The sequence below is a fragment of the Melospiza georgiana genome, chromosome 4 (genome assembly GCF_028018845.1).
Source record: "Melospiza georgiana isolate bMelGeo1 chromosome 4, bMelGeo1.pri, whole genome shotgun sequence".
Taxonomy (NCBI): domain Eukaryota; kingdom Metazoa; phylum Chordata; class Aves; order Passeriformes; family Passerellidae; genus Melospiza; species Melospiza georgiana.
This window is the reverse complement of record NC_080433.1, coordinates 61,307,879-61,320,994: the sequence shown is the minus strand read 5'-3', so window position 1 is coordinate 61,320,994 and position 13,116 is coordinate 61,307,879. Positions and strand designations below refer to the sequence as shown.

The following is a 13,116-nucleotide window of genomic DNA, read 5'->3' as shown; positions in this document are numbered from 1 at the left end:
AATGACGGGTCCGGGCGCTGATGCCTCTCCTGCCCGTCCGAGGCGGGCCGGGGCAGCCGGCCCGTGTGTGTACCCAGCGTCTTTCATTACTGACCGCATTTTACACTGGTTTCTTTCCCTCGCTTTTTTCTACGAGATTTTGCAGTTCATGGTAGAAAATGATGGAACAGGTGTCATCGCATTCCATAGCCTCATACAAACCTGCATTTTTGGGGAATGTATCCGAACCCCAGATCATTACAGGTGCGAATTTTAGAGATCTACTGCTCATAAACTTTTCCCGTATTTGTATAAAGAAAATATAATAATAGACACTGTATTATTGAAGTAGTTTCTAATTTATGTATTACCACCTGTTACTGTGTTTACTATACACATTTATAACACTAAAGTCAAGTCCTGTCCATCTTCACGTAATCTTTAATTTCAGTGTATTGCACTGACCATGAGGATGCTAATCATCTGCCTACTGTAATTTTTTAAAATGTTTTGACTCCATTAGTTCCCTGCAGATCATTTGGAGAACGGGTAAATTTTATAAATTAACTTTTGTAATGTGTTTGAAAATGAAAGAGACTTTTCAGTAGCAGGGGTTTGATTTGTGACACCCAGTAACCAAATTTTCTTGCGACTGGGGCCAAACATACTGGGTTAATTATTCTTCTTTTTATTCCACTCCGATTCCGGCGAAAGCGACCAGCAGAGGGCCGCCTCCTTTCAAAATACTCCAACGGGAAACAATGAAGCGGATTCATGACACATTAGGCAAGGGAAAGTTTAGATAACGAGAAAATGGTAGAGCAAGAGGTATAGACAAATACATTGAAAGCAGCTGGATTTGAAACTGGTTTATGCTGAGTTTTGCACATATTACATTTTTTAAAATCATAACTCAAAGAAATATTTATCCATAGCTGCCCAAGTTCCAACAGGACGAGAGTAGTGGTACCACTACCAAAAGGAAGCCTGATAACAAATGTGGTTTGAGTTCAACTTACAATACCATTTAAAAGGAAATGAAAGCTTTATTTTCAACTTATAATACATTCCTATTTACAAGATAGGTTTGGCATGAGAAATATAATCATCTTTTTACAAATAATATGATAAATATTTACAAGCATTTATGTTGTCTCCACTTCTGAGTGGCCAGAGTCAGCTGGGAGTCCTTCCTCTGCCAGCGATAAACCTGTTTGACCAAAATGATGCCCTCTTCAATGTTCCCCACAAGGAGATACACCATGGGACGGTGGGTTGGGCTCATCCTCTCTATACATTTTTCATTAATTAGCAGCCACTGTTGTATCATACTCTGGGTTTCGTAGGGCAACAGTGAGCCCTGGGTAATGAATTCCACCTGGCATTCAACGTTATACTCCTGGTCCTCAAATGCTGTTCTCTTCTTGGACAGCTTTACTTTCACTGCTAAGGAAAAAGGAAAAGGAAGTGCAAGTCAGACCATTTCTCAAATGCAATAGAAAACAGTACCAGTGAAAACAGGAAAATTCCTTAAAAATATTATTATAATTTATGTTGATAGAGTATGGTGAGGCCTTTTCCAGGAGAAGTTTAAAACATTTTTGAAAAATAAATTTTATGTAGTAAAGGGGGTTTTTTTCCATTTAATTAGGTGACTAGGAAAAAATATTTTCACAAGCATGAGTAATTTATTTTTACCATCACCATGTTATGTCAGACTTTGAGTAATTACATATTGTAAGCTGTTGGTCTTATTCTTGTATGACAAAATTGCCCAGCAACTGCCCAAGCAATTTTCCTTAAATTCGCCTTGTCTGTGTGTGGAATTCCTAGGATACCACCCTTTTAGATATTCCCTTTTCACTATACACACTACCTACCCCACTTGAGTCCATCAACACTTTTTAGCACGACATTTGTCTGTATTTCTTGATCTAATGTCAGCCAAGTTGCTGAAAGTCTTTGCACTGCCATCAAAGGCTTTCCAGGAAGTCTCTAAGGCAAACTCCACTCATCACTCCAACAAGACAACAGGAGGTAAGAATTCCTTCTACTGATATGATTTTCTGAGTCTCCCTCTCAGTAAGTTAGGTATCACAAAAAACTCATTCACAAAAGTAGCAGAGATACACCATATACTGGTAAAACACTAAATCTTTACTTTCTGCTTAAATGATAATAAAAGGCAAACTTGCTTATTTGGCTGCTTTTGACAGAAATATTTTAAATAAACATGTTGTAGCCAACTAGACCAGAACAGCTATTTGGCTGGAAACCAGATCATTGATAAATCTTTCATGCACAATAAATCTTCCTTATATTTAGATTAGAAATAACTTATTCTGAAAATCAACCTAAAGCTAAATTAGCAGCCAAACTCTTAATCCTTCGAAATCCCTGCAGAAACTGTCACTAATTGTAATCCTACTTCTAAGCATTTAGAAGAAGAGTTGTTAGTCTCTTTAACACCAGGTACATTAGCAAGGACTTACCAAAGTTACTGTCGCAGAAAACTTCAAGAACTCTTTTGTGTGTAAAGAATTCCTCCACGGCTGGGCAAGTCTGGCAGGTAGGCTTTGGTAGGACTGATAAGAAATTACAAAGTCTCATTGTTATCTTTTAGAATAATTAGTTTTAAATTTCTGCTGCCAAAGCTGAGAGCCCACTGTTTAACCACAGAAATGACAGAGAAAATGCACATCAAATACAGGGCCAGTGATAATAGGTAAAAAGTCAACACACTTCTCTGAAAAAAAGGCTAGAGATTAAAGGAGTTTCATTTCCCATGCCCATTCAGCCCTTGTTCTGACTGACAAGATCAATTATCAGCAACAAATAAGGTAACAAATACAGTATAATTTTTAACACAACTACAGCGGGTGGTAAGGGGTTAGGTGGCTGATTCTGTCAGTCCTTCTGGGATCAGCTGCACTATAAGCCTGTGAATATACATGAATTTAGGTGTGCTAGCAGCAACTGAACCTTACTCTTTTCCATAGAGTTAGTAAGTGGGAGTACATTTGAAGATTTGAACATTTATGCCAAGATAACTCATGCTTCTTTAAGGAAAATCAGATAAAATAATCCAAATTTTACTAAACTGATTTGAAAACCAGTTTGTTGTACACATGAAAGCATCTGTGCTAAGGGCCATTGATAAGTCTGTAATGAGCAATTCCAGCACGGTGTGCTGTGTGTGTGGCAGTGCCCAGAGCTGGGCAGGGTGGTGCTGCAGGTGGTGGAGGCACGGCTGACCCCAGCCCTGGGCTTGCTGCAGCTCACAGTGCTGGCACCCTGCCCCTCCACACGGACACTGGAGCAGGACAGCCACACCTGGCTGCATGACAGTGTCCCTGGGGTCTCCCTGATTCCCAGGAACACGGGGCATGGCCACCCTCCCCTCACATCCCGAGCTACCTTTGTGCAGGTGTTTGTAGTCCTTGGAGAGCGGTGCCAGGCACGTGTCCTCGTCGCCAGGGAAGCGGTCGCAGTCCAGGCTGGCCGGCCAGGGCTGCCCCTGGCACAGCAGCACGGGGGCACAGCTGGCACGGACAGAGGCACACATGCTCCTGCAGGGCTGGATGAACCTGTGTGCGAGCAACACCGGGCTCAGGCAGCTCAGGGGTAACACCAACTATTGCAACAGCGATGCCTGGGCAAAGTACAGCATCCTTGCTGACATTCAACATCCTTCAATAATAATATCATTCCAGAAGCAGCAGCTGTGCAAATTATGCAAGCAGTCTCTGTATGGACTGAGCTTACAATATTTAGTTATTATTTTAAAAATACATTTATGACAACCTGATAAAAGCTTCAGTATGAGCCTGATTCTATTAGCTGTAGGTGCTTCAACCCTAAATGAATAAGAATAAAGTTCAGCTGTAACAAAATAAAACATCATATCCTTTGACAACACTGTTCATGTTCCCAAGGCAAACTAAAATTGAAGTGGAACAAGTTTTCAGTACGTTTTTTTCATACTTGATGAATACAAAAAAGCTAGCAGAAATTTACTTCAGAAATTACTTCAGAATAACAAAAATTATTTCAGAAAAAGTAGAGATCACCTTTAGATTATGATAAACATTCATTTGATTTCATTCCTGTTCTGGCAAATAAAGGCTGGAGTTTTGTACTGTGCTGTGATACTTACGTATCTAAACAGATGGGTGCAAACAGGGAGCACAGGAACGTCCCCACATGAGGGTGACAGTCTGTGTTTACAAGGTGCTGCCAGGTGCTGGATTTTTGGATAACCTCTGCCATGCTTGTGTGTCCCATCAGGTTGGGAAGTCTCATTTCAGAGTATCCAATCTTGTGGCACATGCCCATCTCCTTGGGTATCATGACGCATTTCGTGGATAATCCAATGTCCAAGGCTGTTGCCACCCTTAGGAAACCATTCACGGCAAAAACAAGAATTTCTGCAGTCAATAACATCTTCCAGTGACTCCTGGACTGCTGAGCAGGGAGCTGTCAAACCACTCAAGTGCAGAGGCATGCCGAAAACCTTGTGGCTTATATATCCCAAGAGCTTAATGAACTCTTGGTTATCAACAGCTTATCAAATCACTCGAGACAAGACCGGGTCTTATTGCCTAATCAAGGGATTGTTGTGACAGCCAGGGAGGTGGAGAAAAAGTATAGATGTATGTTCCCCAAGGACACTGATTTGGAAGAGCCTTTCTCACGTCCCACGGTGTCAGTGGCTGCAGCATGCTAGGTAGCATATTAAACTTTGACACCTGGAAGGTTCTCTGTGCTTTCAAAAACAAATTAAGAGATCCCTCAGAAAAAGGGTTGGGCAGACATGCTGTCTCCTGGGGCTTCTGTGTCTCCTTTGTTTTCAGACACTGCTGACATGACAGAAAAAAACAGCCCAGATTGACTTATCAAGTGAAAATGTTTTGCTTGTGCTAATGGCCCATGTCTCTTCCACAGTTTTACAATGTAGAAGAGGCACTTTCTTTTGTCAAGCACTGTAAAAGAGACAGACATCTGCCATTAAGTGAGTATTTTGACTGGAAATTTGGATTCCTATTCTCAGACATGCTAAAGGCCTTGACTGCTATTAATTTTAATAGACACCTGAAAATACAGAATTGAATTTGTAGCACTGTTGTGAGTATCAGTATTTAATCAGGAAAAAAAGCAATTACACATTTTTATTATTTTGAATGAAGCTGTCTACATTTAAAAATGCTCAAATAATGCAGCATTTCAACTATTTATTAATAAATTATAATTATAATTATATTAAAGTGTATGAAAGCAAATTATACCAGATGTGTACTTCTTCTGTTCATAGCACCAAAAAATGGTGTTATCACTGTTAGTACAGCTCTTTGCTATAGAGAAGTTGGGAACTAATTAAGATGAAAAAGGATCTGAGTAATGCATAGCTTACCTATTATGAACAGAAAAAAAAGTCAGTTTATGAATTTAAAAAGCTGAAGATCTAAACAAAGCATTTTGTGGAGATTTTTTTATTTGATGAAAATACCTTTTTTCCAGTTAGTTATGGGCATTAATTTTTATTTTCACACCTGGTTACATGATTTATTAGCAGAAATGTTTAGGTATTAATAAGTTGTAGTTGGATCTACTGTAAAATATTTGTCTTGGATATGAGGCTAAAATAAGTACGTTCATAATGGTGTGTCATCTAGTATTACTGAGGCTTGATTGAAATGCACTTCTTCAGAAACTATAGCTTTTTATACTTATACTGAGATGTAGCACAGTTAGACAATGCATCACACATAATTTACATGTTTATACTTAAAGGTGAGGTTACTAATCCTAGAATCTTTGAAACCAAAGACAACCCCCTACTGATTCCTCCTTGGCTGCCTTCTTTATTCTGAACTACTAGTAAAATTACAGTATCTGTTTAAATAAGTAGAAAAAAATGACAGCATGCAAGGTCCCAGGAACTAAAAATCACAGAATCACAGAATCACAAGGTTGGAAGAGACCTTCAAGATCATCAAATCCAACCTGTTCTCTGACACCTCAACCAACCATGGCACCAAGTGCCAAATGTATTTAAAACAACTGTCAGTTTTTCTTCTCATGCTTTGTTCCCAAATGGTGTTTTTTTCCCAGCAAATGCGGCTTCTCTGTATCCCTTACCTCACCTCAAGGCAGAGAACTGAATACCTAACCAGGCTGACTCAGGCCTGGTGATAGCTTCCCTTTGACAGGTGCTCCATGTATTTCTTAGGCAGTCAGAGCCTGCAGCAAGAGTCCCATCCTTGCTAAATCTGTGCAGGTTCATCTGCAAGGCACAGCTTCACACAGCTCCTCTTGCTACCATTTTGCAGTGAAATGACTTCACAGTTGTTTAACCCAAGGAGAGGCAGGTCCAGGCTGAGCCAACTGCACAACCCTTTGTCTAGTAATTTTATTAAATTAATCAAATTCGTCTCTGTCTCCAGTGATAATCTTCTGTAATACTGCTCTCATCTGATTGCTATCTGAAAGTAGGTGGCAAGATCCCTGATGAAAGAAGCATGTGGAGCATGGTATTACATGCAGATTTCTAAATTGTATAAAACATAAAGTAAGAAAGAGTATTTGGTCTCTCAATTATTTGGATGTTTTTCTCTGTGTTTTTTTCACAACCTACAAGAAAGCCTGATTCATCTTAAAACCTGACCCAGCATTGTTTCCTGCCAGGCTTCCCAGGGAGGAGGTCATTTATGAGGCACTGTGGAGCTGTGCTTTAAAGTATCTTTTAGTCTCTTAAAGGCATCCAACTATCTTTTGATGCTTTTCTTTTGGAGAGCTGACTTTTGGTAGACTCAAGGGTTGAACAATTGCCACCAGTTTCAAGAGAAAAACGCGCCTAAATGCTTTTGCTGGATGCCCATGACTGCACTGGGTCCAAGGGTGGTTCTGAAGCAAGATTATTATCCATAATTCAGTAATTTTGGATAGCCATCTTCTGTCAGGAACGATTTATGGGGAGCTTCTGATTCTCTTCTGGAAGCGACTTGGTTCAAGTGGGTCAAATTTCTTACCCTGTGCTATTTTCAGTGACATAACTTATTAAGAAATTTACCAATTTAAGATCCTTTTCACTCCTGGGTCACTTTTAAGTAAGGGACAGTGCTTCAGCTCAGGCTCAATTATTTTCATGTTCTTCATGAGCAGATGTTACCTTTGAACTTGGTTTGACAGGAAGCCTTTATAATTTTAATTCTAGCCGGAGTCTTGCAGAACAGTTATTAAAAGTGAGCATGCAGAGTAGATTACCATTGCTTGGAGAGTGCTACAGGTCAGCAGATGTTGGCAGAAGCATGACCTGCAGCACCCATGTTGCTGTGCCATAAATTCTTTTTTTTTTTTTTTTTGCAAACAGTTGCTCATTTCATGGGGAAAAAACACCAAGCAAATATACACACAGATTGATTTTGTGAACACAGTAAACTGTTTTACTGTTGCCACACTATCTAAACCTTCGGATTGCACAAAAACTTGTGGCTCAGCATTTCTTTTTGGAGTGATATATGTCTGTAGAAGGTGTTTGAACAAAGACTGACTAAGGTGAAAAAAAAATATTATCATGGCAATTGCAGTGCCTGCATAGAGTTAGAGATCTCAAAATCTGGAGCGCAGCTACTGCTCTCTGAGACTTCTGAGGAAAGCCGTGTGGTGTTTCCCTTAGCCACAGACAGGCTGCATTTATTGTTCCTGGATATGAGCAAGGGACACCTGCTGATGGACCCTGATAAGAGGAGCAGTGGCTGGAGGCTCCCTGCCTGCCCACCTCTGAGCCCTCTCCTTTGACTGTTACCAGGGAGACAGACAGAGATTAACCAGGAGCCACCCATCAGAGCCCAGTAAGAAACAGGATTGAAATTTTCTTCAAAGAAAGCAGGGGGTTGAGAGCAAATTTGCAGATGTAGGGATTTTTGGTTTTAATCTAAACATTTGTTGCAATATTTGGCTGGAGTCATTTTTAACTGGAGTCAATTGCAGAGATGCAAGGCTCCCAGACAAAGATCAAAGCTTGTAACCATGTAAGAAAGCAGGGGAGAGGTGGTCCTTGTTCTGATGAAAGCTTTGCTCAACCAACATCATTAATCTGCAGTGCAGGATTTACTTCATAACATTTCCTTTGCTTTATTAAAAAAATAATTAGGCCACATGTGGTATCTGTGAAACAGCAGAGACAGAGTCATGGATGCCTTTGAATGCCTTTGAAAAGGCCTCATTAATTTATTTGTCACAATAGCTTTACCATTGGTTCAATTTTTAAAGGACAGAAATATATTTCCTTATAAATCTGTAGTGGAAATTGTTACAGGCTGACTGCTTTGGCATGCTCAGCACTGTCCTTTCTACTGTCAGTTGATTAACTGAAAGTTTGTTTTAATAGTGAAATTCCCTGCTTTGGGTGACCCAAACTTAGTTTCTGACTCTGCCACATTTCTTCTGGACGCTTTAACCCTGCTGCACTGTCCTCCTGCACACAGATTGTCCTGGTTAACAACGATGGGGGGATGCTGGAGTTAAACACGTTCAAATATGAAGTGTTCAGATGCTACAAGAGTGGGGAGAGGGCATGTAAATACCCACCCAGATCCCAGGAGTATCACTCAGAGCACAAGGGTGTTGAATACTACACAAAAACTGGGTAAGTAGCATTTCCTAAGTAGGCCAAATCAGTCAGCCAAAAGAAGGACACAGGAAGATGAGGTGACTTCTAACCAGCTAGGAGCTAACTCAGGCATACAAATCTGAGCTTTGACATCACCATGTTCATCAACCCATTCAGCTTCTGGAGGTCCTGCGTCCTGCCCAGCAATGTTTTGTCAATGCAGAGCAGGACAATTTGTGTGAGGTGATGTTAGAGGAAGAACTGAAATCCAGCACTGACTTACTAGAGGCACATTCACAAAATTGCATTTAGGCCATGTCCTGGGTGCTGCACATCAGGGCCTTGTGGTGAACACCACATTGGTTAAATGCTGTGTGAAGCTGTTTGCTTTCAAGGTGGCTGAAAATAGGAAAGAAATGCTGGCACAGTTGTTAAGAAAGTGAATTTTTGTTTTTCAGCCATAAAAACCATGGCAATAATATTGGTTTTGCTCCAGGGGTAAGCAAATTCCAAATAATAGCTTTCAGGTGGGAGCAAAATACAGTCTGTCTGAATTTAGGGTTTTACTCTATTGATCGTGTACCAGATGAGCACCTTCCCCCTCCAGCCAGCAGTAATAGCCATTCTTCTCTGTTCTCCCCCAGGTAAAAAAATTCAATGTGTTAGGGTACTTTTATTCCTTGGTATTGGTTTGCTGCATTGGCTAATATCTTTCTTTTTATTCTTGAGACAGTTTTACTGGATTTCAATTTTGTTTTGCTCTGATTTAATTTTGTGAAAGAAGGACTATTTGACAAATGGAGTATTATGTATTTCAGGCACAGAAAAGCTCCTCTTTTCTTTTAGACTTAAGCAGCTTTTGCAGTCTTTTGGCAACTGGGCTGATGCTGGTTCTCCCTCTATCAAATTTCTATCATAGCTGAGTACCCTGTCATGTACTGTCTGTCACAAACAGCTCCAAATCAAATAAAAAGTGAAGTTAAACACAGAGCTTATTGAATTGTTTCTAACCTCTGTGAACATAAGGGAATACAAGTAGACTCACACTCTTTCCTAGGGAGGAAGGGGAGCAGCTCCAAGTAAACATTACGTCCCAACTATGTGTAGTCCATTGAGAAAGTAAACCCCGTCACCTTGTCCATTCCCCCTCCCCGATCCTTTCTTTGTCTGCGGTCTGTAGCCAATCAGTGATCATCAAGATAAGACAAAACCACATTAAGTCTTGAAAATCGCGTCTGGCTTCTGGCTGCCACTGGAGATAGCTCTATCAGTTAAACAAGCCAAGCCCCAGGAGAGTGCTCTGCTGACTCCAGCACGCCTGGAGCCCATCCCTTTCAAGTCGCCTGGCAGCATTTCGCATTTCACTTGTGTGTATCCCAGGCACCCGCAGGAAATGCTCTTGGCATCTGACCTCTTCTCAACACACGGCAGGCCACGATGCACTTTCACACCATGGGAAGCTGCAGACCTGAAGCTCCCGTTTAAAAGGAAAACTTCAGCCTAAATACTTTGTTGAATAAGCAACATTTAAATAATTTCTGTAACGTTTCACAAATACACAGATGTGCTTCAAATACCTGAATCAGGTATAATGGCCAAGTCTTCTTTATGCAAGATTCCCATTGGCATTTGCACAATTTTTTCTTGAATAATGTAGATTAATAAAATTATTCATAGATTCACAAAGTCATTTAGGTTGGAAAGGACCTTTAAGACCACCAAGTCCATCCATAAACCTACAACTTCAAAGTCCCACTACACCACATCCCTAAATGTCACATCTACACGTCTTTTGAGTGCTCCCAGGGAACATGACCCAACCACTTCCCTGGGCAGCCTGTTGCAACACTTGATAACTCTTTCCACCAAGACATATTTCCTCATATCCAGTGTCTGGCACACCTTGATGGTACAATGTAATCTCATTCCAGACCCTGAATAAGTATTTAAATTTAAATAATCAAAGCAAATGTTCCTGTTGCAAATGTTCTTGGAGAAACCAAAAACTTACCAAGAAATAGTCAAAGTAACATCCTGGACATGAATTTGAGCTTCTGATCATTAGAATCCTAGCAGGTTTTTTTTTTGTTGTTGTTGTTGGGTTTTTTTTTTTTTTTACAAATTTCTGTCCAAACCAGGATTCATATTGTTTTTTAAGAGCGTAAAATGGAATTTTAAAATTTCAAAAAGAAAATATATTTTCTTGATAAATCTTAGCTTTAGGTTTCTATGTTAGTATAGTTTTGGAAAGAGATTTATTATTTTGGGCTTTCTAACTGAAAACACTTGCAAATTTTTTAATTCAAGTACAGAGGTGTGTACTAAACTCTATTCAAAACAAATAGGTGTGTCCTGAACTCTAATGTGTGTATAGACAATATTCAAAGATTGGGATTCTGAGAAAATATATTTTTAACTGTGTCAATTACAAATTACAGGAGTAACTGCTTCACAAATCAGTATGTCCATTCATAGGGTGGACATACCTATGTATATACCATGTCAGGTATATAAGTTTTACCTGACAGCTATACAAATATTTTATGGGAATAGTTCTTTTCTGTTCTGCACCATGAACTATGTGCTCCAAGGAAAAGGAGTACTCACTGACAGTGTGAATAATTTTTTTTCACTCTCCCTATTTTAGATGTTACCTTACCCATACCTTTTGGACAAGGATGACCTCAAAAGGGAGCCTTATGAAGCCTTTAAGGCACCTTCCTATCCTGACAAAAGACACAGTTGCTATTGCAGCTGCCACTAATCTACTTTTTTCAGTATTCCTCATATATCAAGGAACTCAAAACATTTTCCAAGGTTCAATGAATGAAGCAACTGGCCTTATATGTAACCTGCTTTGACTACAAATGCTTAGCCAAATCACACCTCTGTGTGAGGAATGAAGAATTCGAGAGACAGCAGGAGGGCAGCACTGTGGCAGACAACTGGCAGGTCATGCCAGGCATTAGGTGGATCATCATGGGCAGGTCTAGATTTCAAATGTGATAATGGCTTCACAGACACTACTTTTTCATTTGAACCTTTATGATTTTTCTCTCTGTTATCATGCACGGATGGTATCTCTGTAAAAACTGTTTAAGTCTTTTTTTCTGTCTGAGAAGACATGTAGAACAGTTTTGTAAAAGTAAGTAGATTCTGCATCTTGTATTCTTATTGAATCTTTTTATATGCACTTTAATGGTGAATGCATAGTGCTTTCCTGAAACACTGATGCTGGGCCTGCAAAATCTGTAAAACCTCAGCAATTGTTCCTATAAAGACAATTTATATTGCCACAACCATTCCCACAGCAAGCCTGAGAGTTACAGAATCAATCACTTCGTCCCCTCCTCTCTGCTTTGTGAGACAGTCTCAATGGTATTCATGAAAGGCTTTAAATTCTCTGCAAAGGGGGAGAACTCAATTTGAAAGAACCCCAAAACCAAAAACCAAACAAACCACAAATCAGCCATTAAAGAGAAAGCATAGATGCAATATGCTATACAAAAAGATAGGGAAGAAAAAATATCTTCTCTTTCTCTGAGCCTTGTGGCAGATGGCAGACTCCTTCCTTCTCTCTGTGCTGGCTTATGTTGCACACGTTGCCTCTGTTGACATCAAAGACATTTGGTTTCTATTACCCTATCTCGAAGAGAAATTCCCTGATAAAGGAGTCTCCACCCTCATGATTAAACTCTATTTGGATTTCAATACCTGGGCAGAGCCCCTGAGCCAGCAGGCCAGGATTAGAGGGCCCAGACTTCAGCACCCATTTGCTAATCTGGGAGCAGACTGCGGGGCCTGCCTGTGGAATGTTATGTCACTTGGTCTTCACAGCCCTTCATTCCAGGGCAAACATTTCCTTCCAGTGGAGCTACTGGGAAGGGAAATGGGTGAATCCATCCTAAATAGCTACACAACAAGAAGAGCTGAGTAAATAAGAAAAAGTGTAGAGCAATCATTTAGAAATAGCTCAAAATCAAACAGTACCTAAATGATCTCTAAAACTATGGTTTACTTCTAATTAGTATATGAAGCTTAGGGAGGCACAACCAGAGAACAATTAAATTTACAGTTAGACAGGAGAGGCTGATGGTTTTTTTGGTCTTAGGATCCATTTTCATTCTCTAAATAGCATTAAGGGTTTCATGCTGGTTGCAGTGATCAAAGATTGATAACTGTCTCCACAGGAGGCTCCTTTCATTATGGAAACCATAGAGGAGCAAATAGTTTAGAGGGGAAGGTATTTTGAAATTAGACTGGAGCATCCAGAGAAAAAGGATTTGTCATTGCAGCTCTGGTTTCCCACCATAAAAGGTACATGTTTGCCAGACAGCGTCCCCAGCTCTCTTCCTTTGCTCTTATATCTGTCTGATAAAAGTGATAAAAACTATTGCCACTCCCCATAAGCTTTGTTACATCTACATCTCTACTACAGCATTGCTAATGATAAATGTATTGGGACAGGAGACCTTTGAATTGTTTGGTAAGAGAGAAAACTACTTTTAGAAACATCCGCGGAAAAT

The 13,116-nt window shown here is 40.0% G+C and overlaps 1 protein-coding gene across 1 annotated transcript; it reads right to left on the bottom strand.

Annotated features, from left to right (window-relative positions):
- Nucleotides 1-1,114: 1,114 nt before the first annotated feature.
- LOC131083127 (secreted frizzled-related protein 2-like) lies at nt 1,115-4,422 on the bottom strand. The gene is made up of 4 exons (XM_058023488.1): nt 4,136-4,422; nt 3,397-3,566; nt 2,472-2,564; nt 1,115-1,425 (listed from the first exon to the last, which is right to left on the bottom strand). The coding sequence occupies exons 1-4, from the start codon at nt 4,420-4,422 to the stop codon at nt 1,115-1,117; spliced, it is 861 nt and encodes a 286-aa protein (XP_057879471.1).
- Nucleotides 4,423-13,116: the final 8,694 nt, after the last annotated feature.

Coding starts and splice junctions, on each gene's coding strand:
- LOC131083127 (XM_058023488.1), bottom strand. CDS start 4,422: ATGTTATTGACTGCAGAAATTCTTGTTTTTGCCGTGAATGGTTTCCTA. Junction 3,567..4,135: donor GCACCCATCTGTTTAGATAC/GTAAGTATCACA, acceptor GCTCGCACACAG/GTTCATCCAGCCCTGCAGGA. Junction 1,426..2,471: donor TTTCTGCGACAGTAACTTTG/GTAAGTCCTTGC, acceptor CTTTTTCCTTAG/CAGTGAAAGTAAAGCTGTCC.